The sequence below is a fragment of the Quercus suber genome, unplaced genomic scaffold, assembly GCF_002906115.3.
Source record: "Quercus suber isolate HL8 unplaced genomic scaffold, Cork oak 2.0 scaffold_32, whole genome shotgun sequence".
In the NCBI taxonomy this organism is placed as follows: Eukaryota; Viridiplantae; Streptophyta; class Magnoliopsida; order Fagales; family Fagaceae; genus Quercus; species Quercus suber.
The window spans coordinates 1669827-1691674 of record NW_027069497.1 but is presented as its reverse complement, the minus strand read 5'-3'; the positions used below and the strand labels follow the sequence as shown (position 1 = coordinate 1691674).

The 21848-nt window shown below is 35.8% G+C and overlaps 2 protein-coding genes across 2 annotated transcripts; both read left to right on the top strand.

Moving 5' to 3' along the window:
* The first annotated feature begins 4585 nt into the window (after positions 1–4585).
* Positions 4586–5734, top strand: LOC136066363 (uncharacterized). The gene is made up of 2 exons (XM_065770545.1): positions 4586–4940; positions 5082–5734. The coding sequence occupies exons 1-2, from the start codon at positions 4586–4588 to the stop codon at positions 5732–5734; spliced, it is 1008 nt and encodes a 335-aa protein (XP_065626617.1).
* A 3196-nt stretch (positions 5735–8930) lies between these two features.
* Positions 8931–21818, top strand: LOC112032073 (signal recognition particle subunit SRP54 2). Its single transcript, XM_065770513.1, has 9 exons — positions 8931–9209; positions 10400–10499; positions 10739–10892; positions 12536–12686; positions 12771–12919; positions 15808–15908; positions 16006–16163; positions 21161–21275; positions 21391–21818. The coding sequence occupies exons 1-9, from the start codon at positions 8979–8981 to the stop codon at positions 21717–21719; spliced, it is 1488 nt and encodes a 495-aa protein (XP_065626585.1). The 5' UTR covers positions 8931–8978; the 3' UTR covers positions 21720–21818.
* Positions 21819–21848: the final 30 nt, after the last annotated feature.

Here is a 21848-nt window from a genome sequence, read left to right as displayed (position 1 = left end):
GTTATATATAAAGTATCTGTTTATATTTTTCCACTGTATTACCATATTTTATAATATAAAAAAAGGTGTATTACCATATCCATAAAAAAAATAAATAAATAAAAAGTTTATTACCGTAGTTTATTATATATCAAGTGTATTTTTCATATATACCGTGGCAACTGACAAGTGTATTAATAATGTTGATATAGTTTCAAATAAGAAATTATTATTCCGATAAAAAAAAAAATTATCATAATTTCAATAATATATGTCTATATAAATTAATAACATGATTCTTTTGTTTGGGTTTCATCATTTTGTGTACTAAAATACTCTTATGCAAAATCTGAAACTATCTAAAATGCCCCTATCCCTCCCCCCCCCCCCCACCCCAAATAAAAAAAAATCTGAGAATGTCCATATCTTTTTTACTTTCATGGAGAGTAGTACTTAAGAATAAGTAGGTTGAGTCAAATATATCATATGCATGGTTTGGGAATTGTTTTTGATGCCTTAAGCTTCGTAGTGTTGTAATATGCACTCAATAATTAAGCTACAGCCTTTTTTTCGTTTTTCTTTTCTGATAATGAAACCTGAAAACTATATAGTTCAATGTATGTAATGTATGCAAAATAAATGAGCGACTAAAATATGTCTTTGACATTTTAATTTGAATGATATATGTGACTATATATGATTTTTTTTTCATCATTTAAAGTTTAGACCTATTAAAATTTAAAACTTATTGTTTTATGAGTTCGTGTATTCTTTTTTTCTTTTTCTTATATTTCTCTTTTGAATGGTCATATATTTTTAAATTATTTCAATAACTTATATATTCTTTAATTATATATCTTTTTTTGCATTTTGGAAGTTTTAACATCTGAATTTGTGTTAATTTTTGCAATATTTGAAATATCTGAATTTTTTATTTATTTTATTGTTGATTCACCACCAATCTCCTCTTTCACAATTCTGAAAAAGTTCTCAAGTAAAAGCAGTTGGCTTTCCCATAGAGGTAGTTTTGCTTCTCTTTCTTGTAGTATGTAGTTTCCCTTCTCTTTGAGAATGAAGGTGGGTTCTCTAGTATTCTCATGTCTGCTTGGAGATTTGTGTTTTTTACTTTTGTGCATGGTAGAACTTTGTTTCTTTGTGTCTGTTTGGAGATTAGTGGTATTTACATTTGCATTCTAGTAGAAGTTTATTCATTGCCGACATTTAGTTAGTTTTTTCAATGGAGGAATTATCAACTCGTTGGAAGAAATTAACACTGTCGGAGTCTAAGGAAAATCGGATTGCACTGAGGGCTAATAGAAAGAAGAGGGATTTTGTTCTTGCTAGGAAATTCTTTACTCGTAGAACTCTAAATGTTGAGGCTATTACAAAGACTTTCAAACCTTTATGGCATACAAAAGGTGGATTCAATATTACTGTTGGCGAAAATATTCTGATGTTTGCTTTTAAATTGGAAGTTGATGCTGAAAGAGTTTTTCAAGGGGAACCATGAGCTTTCAACAGACATCTTGTTGTATTTGAAAATTTTGATGGTTATACCCCTATTCACATGTTGGGGTTTAAAACAACAACATTTTGGGTGCAAATTCACAATTTACCCTTTCTACTTCAAACTGTTGAGATTGCTTTTAGCATTGGTGAGACTATTGGACATGTTATTACACCAAAAAAAGATCTAGAGGAAATGTTAGGAGCCAATTTCATGAGGGTGAGAGTGGTTGTTGATGTCTCTAAGCCTTTGTGCAAAGGAAGAAAGATTTATTAGGATGAGGAAAATGAAGGTTGGCCTGCTTTCATGTATGAAAGGTTGCTGAATATTTGTTATTGGTGTGAGTCTATTTCTCACGATGATAAGGATTGTTCATTGTGGCTGCAAAGTAAGGGTACTCTGAAATTAGATGAACAACAATTTGGACCATGAATTAGGGCTCCTCTCTTTAATCCGGCAAAGAAGTCTTTTGTTGAAGTTAAAGGATATGAAGTTAGGAATCAAGGTGTTGATGGTGTGATGGTATCTTCAGACACTCAGGTCTCTCAAGATCATTCGGGACTGCATCGAGGCTTTGATAATATGTTTGCTTCATCTAATTCTCATGCTACAAATGCAAATGCTATGGTGTCTTAGACTGTGGAAGGAATTATGGAGGATGATGAGTATGTCTCTTCATCGGCGAAGCTATTAACGAGGCTGTTGCAGGTAGAGAAAGACGATACAAGGGAGGTTCCGAGTATTGAGGAGCAGTTACATGTTTCAAATCAAGGGATTAACTCCACTCCAATGTTTTCAAATTTGAAACCTGAAAATTCTGGTATTGCTTCACCCACAATTCCTAAATTTTATCATGCCATATCATGCACAAACGTGACAAAGGAAAATTAGTGTTTAATTAGGGATAAAGTCAGATTTGATGTGGACTCTTTGGAGGTAATCTAGATTGAGCAATTTAATGTGGGCCTAAAAACTACTCCTAAGGAAAGGAAAGGTGAATGTGGTAGGCCTAGGAAATCATTAAAGGGAGTCTGATCTTATACTGAAAACACAAGTCCATCATTCTCTAGTTGCTCTTCTCAGGAAACCTATACTCCCAAAAAGACATGGAAACGAAATGTTGATAACAAAAAAAAATTCTACAAAGGAGAAAGGAGCAGGTCCCGACCCTCATGAAAAGAGAAAGGCTACTGATATAGATAGTAAGGAAGTTCATTCTTTTGAAGGGGAAAAGATGAAGAAAATGGAGGTATGTTCAACTATTCTAATAGTGGAGGTTGCTCAGCAACCCTACAGAGCACAATGAGTCTTTTAAGTTGAAATTGTCAGGAGCTTGGGAACCTCTAAACAGTTAATGCCTTAGCAAAGGTAGATCATAAAGAAGAGCCCATTATTGTTTTCCTTATGTAGACAAAGCTGAAAAAAAAGATTGGATAGATTTGATTAAGGAAAAATGCTACATGAAAAATTGTTTTGTTGTTCCTAGTATTGGGAACAGTGGTGGTCTTATTTTGTTGTGGAAAAAAGAGTTAAGGGTAGATGTTAAGACATTTTTGCAAAATTATATTGATGCATGGGTAAATGGTGGGGAAATTGATTGGTGGCATCTTACAGGTTTCTATAGTCATCCAGATATAGCTATGAGGCATGAATCTTGGGCAAAATTGAAACATTTGAAAAGCACATCTTCTTTACCATGGCTGGTTATGGGTGATTTTAATGAGATTATAGGTCTCTCGAAGAAGGAGGGTGAATGTATCCTTCCTTGAAAGTAGATGGCAAATTTTGTGTCTACTATTAATCATTGTGGTTTGTGTGATTTGGATTTCATTGGCTCTAAGTTCACTTGGCTTTATCAAACAACTAGTGGGGTTCAAATAAGAGAAAGATTGGATCGAGCTTTGGCTACTTTGGAATGGATGTCTCTTTATCCAACAGCTAAGCTTCACCATTTGTCTTCTTCAATTTAAGATCACTCTCCACTATCCCTTCACTTGTTTCAACAACGAAAGAAAAAGAGACATAGAAAACTTTTAGGTTTGAATCAATGTGGTTGAAGGATTTGAGGTGTTAAAAGGTTGTCAAGGATGCATGGGTGAGTGGTCAACTCATAGAATCGAATTGGGTTCTTCAAAACTGTTTGGAGAGGTGTAAGGCTGAGTTGTCTACTTGGAATGCTACTAAATTTGGTCATGTGGGAAAAAATATAAATGAGCTTCAAGCAAGATTAGAGTGGCTAGAGTTGCAGCCCACGTCAAAGGAAGTAGTGGAAGCATTGAGACATACACGAATTAAATTGAATTGTTGGTTGGATAGAGAAGATGACATGTGGGGACAACAGTCAAAGATTAATTGGTTCCAAAATGGTGATAGGAATACAAGCTTCTTTCATGCCAAGGCTTCGGCTAGACATAAAAAGAATTTCATGGAGGGTTTGCTAGATGATAATGGGGTATGGTAGATTGAAGAAGATAAAATGGAGAAGATAGCAATTGGGTATTTTGGAGATCTTTTCTCTACTAGCAACCCAATAGATTTTTCTGATTTGCTTTTGGCCATGCAACCTAAGGTGACTCAAGCAATGAATGAGTGGCTAGTTAGGCCTTTTGTGGAGTGTGAAGTGAGTAGTGCTTTGAAACAAATGTACCCTCTTAAGGCACCAAGTCCAGATGAGATGCCTCCTCTATTTTTTCAACATTTTTGGAGCACTAGTGGCGCAGAGGTCACCAAAACTATACTTAATTTTCTAAACTCTGGTATTTCTCCACCCAATTTTAATGAAACTCACATAACTCTTGTCCTAAAAATTAAAGAGCCAAAGAAGATAACGGATTATAGGCCTATTAGCTTATGTGATGTTGTTTACAAAATTGCTTCAAAAGCTATTGCAAATAGGTTGAAACAGATTTTACCTTCAATTATTAGTGATACACAGAGTGAATTTGTCCATGGGAGGTTGATTACTGATAATGTGTTGGTGGCTTTTGAAACCATGCATCATATTAGCCAAAAATAGGGGGTAAGATTGGGGAAATAACTTTTAAATTAGACATGAGTAAAGCTTATGATAGGGTAGAATGAGTTTGGCTTGAAAAAGTTATGGAGAAATTGGACTTTGCTAACCGTACGAGGGATTTGATCATGAGATCTGTTTCTACAGTTACTTATTCAACTAAAATTAATGAGATTTTGAGAGGGCACATTATTCCATCTAGAGGGATCTGTCAAGGAGACCCTTTGTCACCTTACCTCTTCCTTTTGTGTGCAGAAGGCTTGTCTGCTTTGATTCAATCAGCAGTGGATAGGGGTCAAATGGAGGGTGTACAAATTTGTAGGTGTGGTCCAAGATTGTCTCATTTGTTTTTTACAGATGATATTTTGATTTCTTGTAAGGCAACGTTAAAGGAGTGTGATGAACTACAACAATTGCTTGCAGTGTATGAGAAAGCTTCCGGTCTACAATTAAACCATGCAAAAACATCTTTGTTCTTTAGAAGCAATACCTCAAGAGAAGTTCAAGAGGAGATATAAAACCGATTTGGTGCCCAAATAATTAAGCAACATAAGAAATATCTTGGCTTACCTTCTTTGGTAGGGAAAAATAGAAGAAGTATTTTCAATGCCATCAAGGAGAAATTGGGGAAAGTGTTGGTGGGTTGGAAAGAAAAATTGTTGTCCAAAGCAGGAAAAGAAGTTCTAATAAAAGCTATGGCTCAAGCAATTCCAATTTATACTATAAGTTGTTTCAAACTTCCAGACTCGCTTTGTGATGAAATGATGGGGATGATTATGAATTTTTGGTGGGGTCAAGAAAAGGAGGAAAGGAAAATTGCATGGCTTAGTCGGCAAAAAATGTGTGAGCCTAAGTGTGATGGAGGATTGGGTTTCAAGAATTTAAAATGGTTTAATAAGGCTTTGCTTGCGAAGCAGGGGTGGCATCTTCAAATGAGAGGTGATTCTCTTGTTTATAGGATCTTCAAGGCTAAATATTTCCCAACGGGTGATTTTGTTCATGCTTCGATTGGACACAACCCTTCTTATACATGGAAGAGTTTAATTTCTGCCCAAAGCTTAGTCATTGAAGGGATGCGATGGAGAGTTGTACTGGAGCAAATATCAAGATTAGGACACAACACTTCTTATACATGGAGGAGTTTAATTTCTGCCCAAAGCTTAGTCATTGAAGGGATGCGATGGAGAGTTGTACTGGAGCAAATATCAAGATTAGGCAAGATAAGTGGCTGTTAGGGGTTTCATCTCATAGAGTACTTTCTCCAAGGATGTTTTTAAGTGCTGATATGAGTGTTGCTAACTTGATAGACTCAAGAATAGCCAAGTGGAAAACTGAGATGATTGACAGCATCTTTATTCCTCATGAAGCTAAATTAATCAAGAGCATTCCTTTAAGTGCTACTCTGCCAACAGATAAAATTGTTTAGGTTGAAACTACCAATGGAAACTTCACTGTTAGAAGTGCTTATAAATAAGCGGTTAGTTTGTTCAAATCTACAACCTGTGGAACTAATTCTGATGGTAGTTTATTGAGGAAGTTTTGGAAGAAAATTTGGTCTTTGCCCATTCCTTATAAGGTACAACATTTTTGTTGGCATGCTTGTCGTGACACTTTACCAACCAAAGTCAAGTTAAGGAGACGTAATGTAATTGCTGAAGACATGTGTGTTTGCTGTAAAGCTGAGACGAATGGTCACATTTTTTAGGGATGTCCAAAAGCACAAGAAACTTAGGCTACTTCAAAATTATACCTACTACCTTTGGAAGTTCATCTTGATTCTTTTCAGGACCTGTTATGGTTTGCCATGATGACTAATGCAGCTAGAGAGGAGAAGTGTTCACAACTTGTAATGACTGCTTGGGCACTCTGGAGTAACAAGAACGAAATTTATCATGGAGGTGAAGGCAAATTAGGTCCGACTTTGGCTTTTTGGACAACAAGTTATCTTCAAGAGTACTAGTCTGCAATGGATTCATGGGTTGATGTTGCATTAGATCTGATTATGCACTTACCTGACGCACAACAACCACCTTTACACTCAGCTTGGTTGCCTCCTTCAGTGGGTTTATTTAAAATTAGTGTAGATGGGGCTCTTTTTACATCAAGGAATCAGACTGGCATTGGTGTTGTAATAAGAGATGTTGAAGGCAGATTAATGGCAGCTTTGTGCAAAAAAATCAAAGCCCCATTACGGGCACTTGAAGTTGAAGCTAAGGCCTATGAAGCTGATATGTTGCTAGCAAGACATTTAGGGCTGTGAGATAGGGGTGTTGGAAGGTGATTCCTTGACAATTTCTAATGCTCTCAAGTGACTTACACAGCCACCCACTTCTATTACTGCTATTGTGGAAGGCATTCATGAGTTAGGTGCTGAAATTGGTGTTGTTAATTTTTCTCATGTGCGCAAGACTGGCAATAAGTCAGCTCACATTCTAGCAAGATAAGCTTAAAACCTTGTCAATGATGTAATTTGGATTGAAAAGATTCCTTGCTGTATTCAGCAAGCTCTTATCCATGATGTAGTTGGATTGTGATTTTGTTATAATAATAGTTTTCAGTGTGTTTTAAAAAAAAAAAAAAATTCTCCTCTTTCACAAGTACACACCTTCTTTTCTCTTTCTTTCTCTCTTTGGAACACTAGTCATTCAGGTTTTTCTCTCTCACTCTTTGAGTTTTTAGTTTTTCTCTCTCACTCTTTTGAGTTTTTAGTTTTGGTAGATATATTAAGTTCCAATTGCTTCTTAATTTTTCTGCTTCTACTTAGAGTTTTGATTTTAGGTTTTTGAATTTCTTGATAACTTCTATTTCAACATTTGAAACTTTCCAACAAATTTTTTATAAGCCATTGCTCATTTAAACAATGTATTCTTCATTAAATTGTAACACAAATTAAAGTCATACAAGAGCAAATTATAATTTTTTTAATCAATTTATAATTTTATAAAATTAACTTTAGTCTATCTATAGGTCCATGCGGGTTATAAAAAACATTACTAGAGCATTTGCAGCAATGTAGATATAATGCTATAATGCTATATTTTAGCTACACTAACACTAAAATGATGCTCCAACAGTAGAGCTAAATCTATTTTTTTTAGCTCCACTGCTACAGTGCACATCTATAAGATAGTGCACTATTCATTAAAGCTAAATATATATATATATATATTATTTTATTCTACCCTGGAGATTAAATATATTATTTCATTCTCTCTCTCTCTCCCAGTCACTCAGCTCTCATCCTTTCCCAAAACTCTCTCAATCTCTCAAGCTCTCATCCTCTCTCAGTCACTCTCCTCTCTCACCGTTACTCTCTCAATCTCCCTCATTCATCACCGTCGGCCCGATCCAGCCGTCCCAAGCCGCTAATCGCCTCACTATCACTCTCCTCTCTCACCGTCACTCTCTCAAGCTCCCTCATTCACCGCCACCGGCCTGACCTAGCCGTCCTAAGTCGCCGATCACCTCACCGTCACTCTCCTCTCTCACCATCACTCTCTCAAGCTCCCTCATTCACCGTCGCCGGCCCGACCCAGCCATCCCAAGTAGCCAATCGCCTCAGACCCATGTCGCTGACCCACCCCTTCTGCCGACCCAGCTCGCCGACGTTATGCTTGTTTGTGATTGATGATTTTTTATTTTGCTTGTGATTTGTGATTTTGTTTGGTCTGGGTTGAGGAAAAAAATTGGAGATTTGGGTTTTTTTTTTTTTTTTTCCTTCCTACTGTGGACTGGTGGTGGTGTTGGTTGTGGCTATGGTTGTGCCTGTGGCTTATGGTAGAGGTGGTTGTGATCGGTGCTGTGCATGTTTTTTAGTAGTGGGATATATTATTTTATTGTAATATTTATATTATTTTATTATAATGTTTATATTATTTTATTGTGTTAAAAGTTAAAATAGATACACTACTACAATATGTTTAAATAAAATAGTTAGAGGAACTTTTGGTAGAAGTAAATTGCTAAATTTTTAGCCCGGCTGCTTTGTATTCTCGTATATCTTGTTAACGTATATATAACCACCACTACCTGAACTTATAAATCTCTTCCTACCTCTCCAGAGTCTCTACATCTTCGTCTTCTTCTTCTTCTTCGTTCCCCCAAAACCAAAACCCTAACCCTAACCTCCCCATTTTGCTTCGATCATTCTTCGCCGGAATTCTCAGAGGCAGCGAAGATGGTGTTAGCAGAGTTAGGTACGAGCATATCGCGTGCTCTTCAGCAGATGAGCAATGCGACCATAATCGACGAGAAGGTCCTCAACGAATGCCTCAACGAGATCACTCGCGCTCTCTTGCAATCCGATGTGCAATTCAAGCTCGTCCGCGACATGCAGACCAATATCAAGAAGATCGTCAATCTCGATGACCTCGCCGCCGGCCACAACAAGCGCAAAATCATCCAACAAGTACAAATTTCTCTCTTTTCTGATTGATTTGCTTCGATCATTCTTCGCCGGAATTCTCAGAGGCAGCGAAGATGGTGTTAGCAGAGTTAGGTACGAGCATATCGCGTGCTCTTCAGCAGATGAGCAATGCGACCATAATCGACGAGAAGGTCCTCAACGAATGCCTCAACGAGATCACTCGCGCTCTCTTGCAATCCGATGTGCAATTCAAGCTCGTCCGCGACATGCAGACCAATATCAAGAAGATCGTCAATCTCGATGACCTCGCCGCCGGCCACAACAAGCGCAAAATCATCCAACAAGTACAAATTTCTCTCTTTTCTGATTGATTCTATTCTTCTATTTCTGTGAATCTTTTTTTTTTTGTTTAAATTTTGATGTTTGTAATTATTTTGATGAAATGATTGGCTTTTGCTACCATGAGTTTAGAATTTAGGGTTAGCTTTGAAAAGCTAGCTAAGCTATCGAAATTCGCACTAGTTAATTGGATTTGTGTGTTATAATCCTGTTTATAGAGTTAAAAAAATTAGCTGGTGATAGCATGAGTTTAGAGTTTGAAGTTTAGGTTTTGCTTTGGAAAGCTAGTTAAGCTATCTGATTTGCATGTGAAAATTGGATAAATGTTAGTGTTATTGTTATAGGAAAGTGAAAACCTGTTTATAGGGGGGGAAAATATAAGAGTGCCCAATATGAAAGAATTGAGAGAGCTTGGTTCTATTGTCACACTAGTGTCTAGCTTATATAGTTTAGTGGATTGAGGTTTTTGATCAATAATGATACCATGGCCAGGAGGCCCTGGACTTCGGTTATTTGGATTTGGTTTTCGGAATTCTAGAACAATTTTGACAAAATTTGCGCTGAAGAGTGCTAATAAAGGGCCAGTTTAGGTACAATCCCTTAGGTGCTTTGAATTAGGTTCCCCAATTGAAATTAACATCATGGTTGTATTAACCAATGCAACAAAAATAGTGATATCTTTTTTAAGGAAAATTAAATTTTACCATGTGATTTGTTGGGCAATGCAACATAATGGATGAATTTAATAGGGGGCACCCAAGCTTTAGCACCTGAGGAGTTGTACTTCAGTTTTCCTTGCTAAAAAGAAACATTGATGTATATTTTTTTCTGTTTTTAGTTAGTTGTATGATGGTATATCTATGCTACGTCAAATAATTCTATCCTCATGTGACCATGTTGTATTTATTGGTAGCAACTAAATTCTGCAACAAAGTTACTTCTTTGTGTTGGGGGCTATTTTGTTAAGCCTTAAAAAAACCCATTGACATGCTCTTTCTAGTAACGTTATGTGTCTAGTGCATTTTCTGCTAGGATATGCAACTGCAATCTTCATTATCAAAATAAATACAAAAAAAAAAAAAAAAAAAAAAAAAAAAAAAAAAAAGGAAAAGGGAAAAGGGAAAATCCTTTTTGTATATTATGTCTTGGCATCTGCTGTGCTCTTAATCTTATTAAAGGGTCCTTTTCATTGTAGGCTATATTTAACGAACTCTGCAAAATGCTGGATCCTGGGAAGCCTTCTTTTACTCCAAAGAAAGCAAAACCAAGTGTTGTTATGTTTGTAGGTTTACAAGGTATGTTTTTATCAGATCACTTTCATGCTTATTGGATCATTCAGAAATTGTCATATACAATCACTTCTATACAGATTGGGATTTTTTTTGCGAAGTTTCGATATGAACTAGCTATTTGGGTGTTGTATGCTATGATTGATGCATGGGTCCAAAAATATTTTTGCACTATTTTCATTTTGGAGTGTACTGTTTCCTTTTATCTATGTGCATCGTATAATCTGTGTGTACAACAAATTCAGGGTCGGGAAAAACCACAACGTGTACAAAATATGCATACTATCATCAGAAAAAGGGCTGGAGGCCTTCCCTCGTGTGTGCAGATACATTCAGAGCTGGTGCTTTTGATCAGCTGAAGCAAAATGCCACTAAAGCTAAGATTCCATTTTATGGAAGGTACTTCTTTCACATTCTACTGATTTTCTGTGTGTGCAAATTGTGATTTAGAGTGTGCTATTGAAGTGTGGAGATAAGATTTGTGAAGATTTCTGTTAAAAAGAAATGAGGAAGCAAGGAAATGTCAACAGCCACACAAGCTATATTGTTTAAAAATAAAAATAAAAATTGTAGAGAAAACAATAATGAGGTGCATAAGGAAGCCATAATTTTTCTTCTACTAGACTCTTAGAATGCTAAATGGCTATGCATAGATAAGCATAATGAGCTTTGAAATATATTTTCATTCTTGAAATGAAGCTTTGTATTCTGAGGATGTTATAAATATTTGCTTGTGCTAGAATGAAATGGATTTATTTAAGGGGGCTTCGATTAACGCTATTATGATATTAATCAGCTGTATCTAACTTGTAATATCTCATTACCCTTTGTGGGGGAAATTCCCTTTCTCTCTCTCTCTCTCTCTCTCTCTCTAGGGGCCTTGCAAATCATATGAATGGCTTTTAACTGTGTTTGATCTCATTGTAATTTACTCATCCTTGGGATGTCTTGATGTGCTCATGTCCCATCTCCTTGTCCTAAAACCTTTCAGTGCAATTGTTTGTTGTTTAGCTCCTTTTTCCATTTTCCCTTTATGGTCTGTACAGCCCTTTTTCTTGTGTTTTTTTCTTTTTTATGTGCTCATGTCCCATCTCCTGGTCCTAAACCCTTTCAGTGCAATTGTTTGTTGTTTAGCTGCTTTAGACCCTCTTCCGTTTTCCCTTTATGGTCTGTCCAGACCTTTTTCTTGTGTTTTTTCTTTTTTATTTGTTTCTCTTGCGCCGCTGCGCCCCCCACCCCCCCCCCCCCCCCTTCTCTCCTTTTCCCCTTTCCTCTGAATCCAAAAGAAAATGAAAAGCAAGACAAACAGGAAAAAAGAAGATGAAAGCATGATGACACAAATAACTAGTTCATCTCTCTCTCTCTCTCTCTCTCTCTCTCTCTGTGAAATAGGGAGGGTTGCAGGTGGGAGTGGGATCAAGTGGGGGGCATCATTCAGTAATAAAAAATTGAACCCCAATCTCTTCTTCATGTAAGAGGTGATGTTATTTCAGTATTTCTTATGAATGGGATGTAATAGAGTTTTTTTTTTTTTTATCGGTAAATAAAAACTTTATTGAAAAAATTATTTAAAAAAAAAAAAAAAAACAAGAAAATTAGCAAATTCCTTGGTACACAGGAAGTGTACAAGGAAAGCAAAAGACTACCCCAAATTACATAAATCTACAAATCTAAAAGAGAGGGAAGTAATAGATGAAGTTTAGTGACTCCTTATACTATGAACGAGATTTTGTCAACTATGACACGGTACTCTAGTTGTGCCTCTAGAGCATATACATACATACATACATACATACATATATATATTATATATTCCTTTTCCAGAAAGGAGAGAAAGAAGAAACAATACTTTCAGTTCCATTTTTTGAATCTCTCTCTTTTGTGATTCCCTAAATATTCTGTTTGTTTTGTCGTTGTTTACTTTGTTTATTATTGTTATCATTATCACTCTCATTAATAAGGTACGGTTGCCAATTACATTTCATTAAATAATGCATTCTTTTTTATTTAAGTAGTAATTGAGGTAGTTTTCAATGATACAGCTATACAGAATCAGATCCTGTTAAAATTGCAGTGGAAGGTGTAGAAAGATTCAAAAAAGAAAACTGTGATCTGATCATTGTTGACACCAGTGGGCGTCACAAACAAGAAGCTGCTCTTTTTGAAGAAATGCGTCAAGTTGCTGAAGCAACGGTAATTTTCTGGTATTGCTTTGTTCCTACTTCCTAGTAATTTGTAGTTGATTGACTGTGTTAAGATATTTTCTTTGTTTTCCAGAAACCAGATCTTGTCATATTTGTTATGGATAGCAGTATTGGTCAGGCTGCATATGATCAAGCTCAAGCTTTCAAGCAAAGTGTATCAGTTGGAGCTGTAATTGTTACGAAAATGGATGGGCATGCAAAGGGAGGTGGTGCCCTTAGTGCGTAAGTTCTATTGCAACAACAATTTAAGCCTATTTTCATGTTTCTTGTTGGTTTTAAATCTAATATTAAAGCTTCAATGCATGCATTTTGCTGAAGCTGTGCAGTTGCTACTCAAAACTGGTGTTTTATACTTTATTTAAAATAGACCCTATATTTCTTTAGTAGTGGACTCATTGTGTGGCAAAGAAAAAAAAGGATGGTGAGACACTCATTATGGGAGGGACAGAGTATCATTTTCGTTATTTTTAGTAAAGAATACCATTGAGTAGTATCTACTTTCATAGGCCATTAAGTTATTCATTTGTCACATGCTATTGTATTGTATGTACATGCATAACTACATGCATGATGATTTGAGGTTTGAGTTAGCAATAAGTTGGCTGCAGCTTTATAGTTCGTTATAAAGAAAGATAAATCTTCTAGGGTTGCTTATTGTTGTTCACATTTTGATTGCTTAAACTAGCACCGTGTACTTGTTAGATAGAATGGTACCTCCCCAAGCCTTACTCTTTGTTTGGGAATTCATAAAGGAATTGAATGGAATGGAATGGAATGGAATGATTAAATCATAAAGGAATAGGAAAGAATAGAATGGAATGGATTGTATTTAAGGAATGGAAAAAAAAAAATGGAATGGAATGAAGTAATCTTGTTCGGATGTTTTAAAATAAAGAAATGGAAAGGAATGAAAAGTACGTAACCTTATTGGGAGTAGCATAGAGAGAAAGCATTGGAACCATTTTATAACAATATTACTATTAAACCCATATTTTAAAATAAGAGGTTGAATATATAGGGGTGTTTTGGGAGTTTTAGTAACAATTTCATTAAATTAAATTTCATTCCCTCCAATTCCTCCAAGTTTTGGAGGGAATGAAAATTTGAGGTTTTGAGAGAATAGAGAGAAATGAGTGTTTCCTCCTACCCATTCCATTCCATTCTATATAAACTTCCAAACAAGAGAATGATCTTTTTATTCCCTCCATTAAGGGAATGGAAAGAATATTCCAAAATAATCCATTTCATTCCATTCCATTCCATTCATTTCCCTCCTCCCAAATGGAGTGTTAGAGCTTTGGGTTTCTAGGGAGAGTTGGGGGAACAGGTTCAAGTATTAGTGTAGGATTTCTAACCATTATTAAAAAAAGACATAATGCCTTAGTTTTCCTCTTTAAAGTATATAGCCCCATTTCATAGAGGATTGCAACAGTGGATTTTGTTACCTGGTAGCATTTGGATTTTAGTTTATTGTAATTTTTCCAGCACCCTTGGCCTTCAGTTCCTGGCTATAACTAATTAAAAGGCATCTCTTTTCTTCTCTACTTTCTTGGGATTGTTGGTATTATTCTTGAAATCATATCACCGCAATATCTAGACTACTAATGAAATATAAAAGAGTACTTGTGAAAGAAATCATATACTGTGTGCTTCTAGGATTTCTAAACATGTTTGGTGGTGGTCATGGTTGGGTATGTGATTTTGGCACAATGTTTAGTATGTGGAGATTTGAAATTTACATTTCCTGATATCTTTTTTTTTTTTCTGTGTTTGTGTATAATATAACAACCTCACCCTTCACCGTGCTCATTTGAAGGGAAGGATATGCCATTTGAGCTTGAGCTCATTGGCGTGATCTTTCTAGTTAATGGAGAATCAGGATATCTCAGTTGCGGTCTTGAGTGAGACTTGTGGAAATCTTGTTGTCATAGGTTTGTTGTGCATGCAATGCAAGACTGGGTTGGGAGTTGAACCGTTGATTTAACTTTTTGATTTACTGAATTGTGTGAAATGTATGGAAGGTTTGGCAACCTGATGGAGATTAACAATGAATTGTTTGTTTGATACTTTGTCTTACTATTTTGCACCTCAACATGCTCTTGGCTGCTTTTCCTTGTCAGGGTGTCTGGTGAGCTATGGTGCTTTTTTTACTTTTCATGCGAAAAGAGCTATGCTGCCTGCAAAGTCTTTTATTGTTCACAATATAGCTTGGGAGTTCTTATAAACCTTAATCATAATTTCTCTTTTCTGCACCTGTTAAAGAGTGGCGAGACAGAAAATTACCATTAAATACGATGTTGCTAGAGAGCTATTGCATAATTTTTCTTTGTTGCACGTGTTATGAGGAGTGATGAGACAGAAAATTACCATTAAATATGATGTTGCTAGAGAGCTATGGAAGTTTGTTTTGTGTTTGGAAGTCAGTAGGTGTCTTGGCAATGTTTAGAACTCTTTTCCATTGTTGGAATTCTGGTGTTTTTCTATGCAATGGAGGATATCTATTCTAAGCACAATTCAGCTGTGGCTAATGTTTCATGCATTTGGCACGTGTCTCTATTAGCTGGACGTTTGAAAGGTGTTGAGCCTCCATAGTTCCATGCAAAAGACAAGATGGTACTTCTGAGATCACTCTTTGAGTAGAAGTCTATGTTCGGCTTCTGTTCATTCTTTTTTCTATTTTTTGGATTTTTAAGATATTAGAAGTTTGATTCTTCTCTTTTGATGTTCTCATGTATTTCCCATGCCCATTTGCACTATTTGATAAAATAATAATACAAAGAAAAGATAAAATAAATGCAATGACATGCCTATTTTACTTGTTTGAATATTCAACACAAAGGTTGGGTCATTCATATGGTGTGATCTGTAAATAGCATAAATTAATTAACTTTAGGTGGACCTAAGAATATAAAAAACAATCATTGATACTGTACATCTCTAAATTGCAGTTTCCTTAAATTATGGAATTATAAGCTACCTTCAATTTTAGTTCAATTTCTTATGAAATGGAAAAACTTCTTGCTAATTTTAATAGAAGCAACTTAAAGTTTAAACCACGTCTCCTATTTTTTTCTTTGAAAACTTAATTTTGTTGCTCTTTATATGTGCAGTGTTGCAGCAACAAAGAGTCCTGTTATATTTATTGGAACTGGGGAGCATATGGATGAGTTTGAAGTTTTTGATGTTAAACCATTTGTCAGCCGTCTCTTAGGTGAGCACCTCTTTTACTGCTCTGACTCTTGAAATTTGTTAATTCAATTTCTTTGGAATGTTGTTAATATTTGCATGTCAATTATATTTCCGTCTAGGCATGGGTGACTGGTCTGGATTTATGGACAAAATTCAAGAAGTTGTTCCTATGGATCAGCAGCCTGAACTTCTGCAAAAGCTTTCAGAAGGGAACTTTACATTAAGGATTATGTATGAGCAATTTCAGAATATAATGAAAATGGGTCCAATTAGCCAGGTTAGTCCCTGACTTATACCATCTCATTTAAGCTAAATCAACAACAATGTGCCTTTCACTTTTATTATATATTCTTAGTTGTGTAGGGTATGCAAGAAATTATAGGTGACCGCTATTTTCTTTAGTTCCCCCCCCCCCCCCCCCCCCTTCTCTTTCTCTCCTTTTTCCCCTTTCCTCTGAATCCAAAAGAAAATGAAAAGCAAAACAAAACAGGAAAAAAGAAGATGAAAGCATGATGACACAAATAACTAGTTCATCTCTCTCTCTCTCTCTCTCTCTCTCTCTCTCTCTATGAAATAGGGAGGGTTATGGGTGGGAGTGGGATCAAGTGGGGGGCATCATTCAGTAATAAAAATTTGAACCCCAATCTCTTCTTCACGTAAGAGGTGATGTTATTTCAGTATTTCTTATGAATGGGATGTAATAGAGTTTTTTTTTTATCGGTAAATAAAAACTTTATTGAAAAAATTATTTAAAAAAAAAAAAAAAAATTAGCAAATTCCTTGGTACACAGGAAGTGTACAAGGAAAGCAAAAGACTACCCCAAATTACATAAATCTACAAATCTAAAAGAGAGGGAAGTAATAGATGAAGTTTAATGACTGCTTATACTATGAACGAGATTTTGTCAACTATGACACGGTACTCTAGTTGTGCCTCTAGAGCATATACATACATACATACATACATACATATATATATATATATATATATTCCTTTTCCAGAAAGGAGAGAAAGAAGAAACAATACTTTCAGTTCCATTTTTTGAATCTCTCTCTTTTGTGATCTCCCTAAATATTCTGTTTGTTCTGTCGTTGTTTACTTTGTTTATTATTGTTATCATTATCACTCTCATTAATAAGGTACGGTCGCCAATTACATTTCATTAAATAATGCATTCTTTTTTATTTAAGTAGTAATTGAGATGGTTTTCAATGATACAGCTATACAGAATCAGATCCTGTTAAAATTGCAGTGGAAGGTGTAGAAAGATTCAAAAAAGAAAACTGTGATCTGATCATTGTTGACACCAGTGGGCGTCACAAACAAGAAGCTGCTCTTTTCGAAGAAATGCGTCAAGTTGCTGAAGCAACGGTAATTTTCTGGTATTGCTTTGTTCCTACTTCCTAGTAATTTGTAGTTGATTGACTGTGTTAAGATATTTTGTTTGCTTTCCAGAAACCAGATCTTGTCATATTTGTTATGGATAGCAGTATTGGTCAGGCTGCATATGATCAAGCTCAAGCTTTCAAGCAAAGTGTTTCAGTTGGAGCTGTAATTGTTACGAAAATGGACGGGCATGCAAAGGGAGGTGGTGCCCTTAGTGCGTAAGTTCTATTGCAACAACAATTTAAGCCTATTTTCATGTTTCTTGTTGGTTTTAAATCTAATATTAAAGCTTCAATTCATGCATTTTGCTGAAGCTGTGCAGTTGCTACTCAAAACTGGTGTTTTATACTTTATTTAAAATAGACCCTATATTTCTTTAGTAGTGGACTCATTGTGTGGCAAAGAAAAAAAAGGATGGTGAGACACTCATTATGGGAGGGACAGAGTATGATTTTCGTTATTTTTAGTAAAGAATACCATTGAGTAGTATCTACTTTCATAGGCCATTAAGTTATTCATTTGTCACATGCTATTGTATTGTATGTACATGCATAACTACATGCATGATGATTTGAGGTTTGAGTTAGCAATAAGTTGGCTGCAGCTTTATAGTTCGTTATAAAGAAAGATAAATCTTCTAGGGTTGCTTATTGTTGTTCACATTTTGATTGCTTAAACTAGCACTGTGTACTTGTTAGATGGAATGGTACCTCCCCAAGCCTTACTCTTTGTTTGGGAATTCATAAAGGAATTGAATGGAATGGAATGAGTAAATCATAAAGGAATAGGAAAGAATAGAATGGAATGGATTGTATTTAAGGAATGGAAAAAAAAAATGGAATGGAATGAAGTAATCTTGTTCGGATGTTTTAAAATAAAGAAATGGAAAGGAATGAAAGGTACGTAACCTTATTGGGAGTAGCATAGAGAGAAAGCATTGGAACCATTTTATAACAATATTACTGTTAGACCCATATTTTAAAATAAGAGGTTGAATATATGGGGGTGTGTTGGGAGTTTTAGTAACAATTTCATTAAATTAAATTTCATTCCCTCCAATTTCTCCAAGTTTTGGGGGGAATGAAAATTTGAGGTTTTGAGAGAATAGAGAGAAATGAGTGTTTCCTCCTACCTATTCCATTCCATTCTATATAAACTTCCAAACAAGAGAATGATCTTTTCATTCCCTCCATTAAAACTCCCAAACAAGAGAATAGAAGGAATATTCCAAAATAATCCATTTCATTCCATTCCATTCCATTCATTTCCTTCCTCCCAAATGGAGTGTTAGAGCTTTGGGTTTCTAGGGAGAGTTGGGGGAACGGGTTCAAGTATTAGTGTAGGATTTCTAACCATTATTAAAAAAAAGACATAATGCCTTACTTTTCCTCTTTAAAGTATATAGCCCCATTTCATAGAGGTTTGCAACAGTGGATTTTGTTACGTGGTAGCATTTGGATTTTAGTTTATTGTAATTTTTCCAGCACCCTTGGCCTTCAGTTCCTGGCTATAACTAATTAAAAGGCATCTCTTTTCTTCTCTACTTTCCTGGGATTGTTGGTATTATTCTTGAAATCATATCACCCCAATTTCTAGACTACTAATGAAATATAAAAGAGTACTTGTGAAAGAAATCATATACTGTGTGCTTCTAGGATTTCTAAACATGTTTGGTGGTGGTCATGGTTGGGTATGTGATTTTGGCACAATGTTTAGTATGCGGAGATTTGAAATTTACATTTCCTGATTTTTTTTTTTTTTCTGTGTTTGTGTATAATATAATAACCTCACCCTTCACCGTGCTCATTTGAAGGGGAGGATATGCCATTTGAGCTTGAGCTCATTGGCATGATCTTTCTAGTTAATGGAGAATCAGGATATCTCAGTTGCAGTCTTGAGTGAGACTTGTGGAAATCTTGTTGTCATAGGTTTGTTGTGCATGCAATGCAAGACTGGGTTGGGAGTTGAACCGTTGATTTAACTTTTTGATTTACTGAATTGTGTGAAATGTATGGAAGGTTTGGCAACATGATGGAGATTAACAATGAGTTGTTTGTTTGATACTTTGTCTTACTATTTTGCACCTCAACATGCTCTTGGCTGCTTTTCCTTGTCAGGGTGTCTGGTGAGCTATGGTGTTTTTTTTACTTTTCATGCAAAAAAGAGCTATGCTGCCTGCAAAGTCTTTTATTGTTCACAATATAGCTTGGGAGTTCTTATAAACCTTAATCATAATTTCTCTTTTCTGCACGTGTTAAGAGTGGCGAGACAGAAAATTACCATTAAATATGATGTTGCAAAGTCTTTTATTGTTCACAATATAGCTTGGGAGTTCTTATAAACCTTAATCATAATTTCCCTTTTCTGCACGTGTTAAGAGTGGCGAGACAGAAAATTACCATTAAATATGATGTTGCTAGAGAGCTATTGCATAATTTTTCTTTGTTGCACGTGTTATGAGGAGTGATGAGACAGAAAATTACCATTAAATATGATGTTGCTAGAGAGCTATGGAAGTTTGTTTTGTGTTTGGAAGTCAGTGGGTGTCTTGGCAATGTTTAGAATTCTTTTCCATTGTTGGAATTCTGGTGTTTTTCTACACAATGGAGGATATCTATTCTAAGCACAATTCAGCTGTGGCTAATGTTTCATGTATTTGGCACGTGTCTCTATTAGCTGGACGTTTGAAAGGTGTTGAGCCTCCATAGTTCCATGCAAAAGACAAGATGGTACTTCTGAGATCACTCTTTGAGTAGAAGTCTATGTTCGGCTGCTGTTCATTCCTTTTTCTATTTTTTGGATTTTTAAGATATTAGAAATTTGATTCTTCTCTTTTGGTGTTCTCATGTATTTCCCATGCCCATTTGCACTATTTGATAAAATAATAATACAAAGAAAAGATAAAATAAATGCAATGACATGCCTATTTTACTTGTTTGAATATTCAACACAAAGGTTGGGTCATTCATATGGTGTGATCTGTAAATAGCATAAATTAATTAACTTTAGGTGGACCTAAGAATATAAAAAACAATCATTGATACTGTACATCTTCTCTAAATTGCAGTTTCCTTAAATTATGGAATTATAAGCTACCTTCAATTTTAGTTCAATTTCTTATGAAATGGAAAAACTTCTTGCTAATTTTAATAGAAGCAACTTAAAGTTTAAACTGCGTCTCCTATTTTTTTCTTTGAAAACTTAATTTTGTTGCTCGTTATATGTGCAGTGTTGCAGCAACAAAGAGTCCTGTTATATTTATTGGAACTGGGGAGCATATGGATGAGTTTGAAGTTTTTGATGTTAAACCATTTGTCAGCCGTCTCTTAGGTGAGCACCTCTTTTACTGCTCTGACTCTTGAAATTTGCTAATTCAATTTCTTTGGAATGTTGTTAATATTTGCATGTCAATTATATTTCCATCTAGGCATGGGTGACTGGTCTGGATTTATGGACAAAATTCAAGAAGTTGTTCCTATGGATCAGCAGCCTGAACTTCTGCAAAAGCTTTCAGAAGGGAACTTTACATTAAGGATTATGTATGAGCAATTTCAGAATATAATGAAAATGGGTCCAATTAGCCAGGTTAGTCCCTGACTTATACCATCTCATTTAAGCTAAATCAACAACAATGTGCCTTTCACTTTTATTATATATTCTTAGTTGTGTAGGGTATGCAAGAAATTATAGGTGACCGCTATTTTCTTTAGCTAGATTAATATGTGACCACTTGGTTGCTCTGGAGGTTAATTCCAGATGGGGTTGGGGATGCTGAGTTTCAGCGGTCATTTTGGAATTATTTACTGAAATGTGCTGTAAATGTTGAGCTTCTGATTTGGATCTGGAGAGGCTGCTCCTTAATGCTGATGACTGACTTGGCTGTGTAGGTTTTCTCAATGCTTCCAGGATTTAGTGCTGAGTTAATGCCAAAAGGACGTGAAAAGGAAAGTTCAGCGAAGATCAAGCGGTACATGACCATGATGGACTCCATGACAAATGAAGGTGAGTCGAGACTCGATGCCATTTTTTATGTGGTTTTGCTCTGCTTGCCGCTTGGTTGACTTTATACTGATTCAACCCATTATTCTGATTCTGATAGTTGACTAAAATGTTGCAGAGTTGGATAGTTCAAATCCAAAGCTCATGAATGAATCTCGTATGATGCGGATAGCCCGAGGTTGTGGTCGTCAACTTATAGAAGTAATGGAGATGATGGAAGAGTACAAGCGCCTTGCCAAGATATGGAGCAAAATGAAAGGGCTTAAGATTCCTAAGAAGGGTGACATGAGTGCCCTATCACGCAACATGAATGCGCAGAACATGAGCAAAGTCCTTCCCCCACAGATGCTGAAGCAGATTGGTGGCATGGGTGGCTTACAAAACTTGATGAAGCAAATGGGATCTACAAAAGACATGATGGGCATGTTCGGAGGTGGAGACAAGTAGATGTTGCCCACAGATATATTGATGACTTCGAGCTCACTTCCAACTATGGCTGTAACCATATTGCCTTGTTGGACAGGAAGGCACACAGGTCCCATGCAGGTTGATACTACTGACCATTCTGCTTTGCCA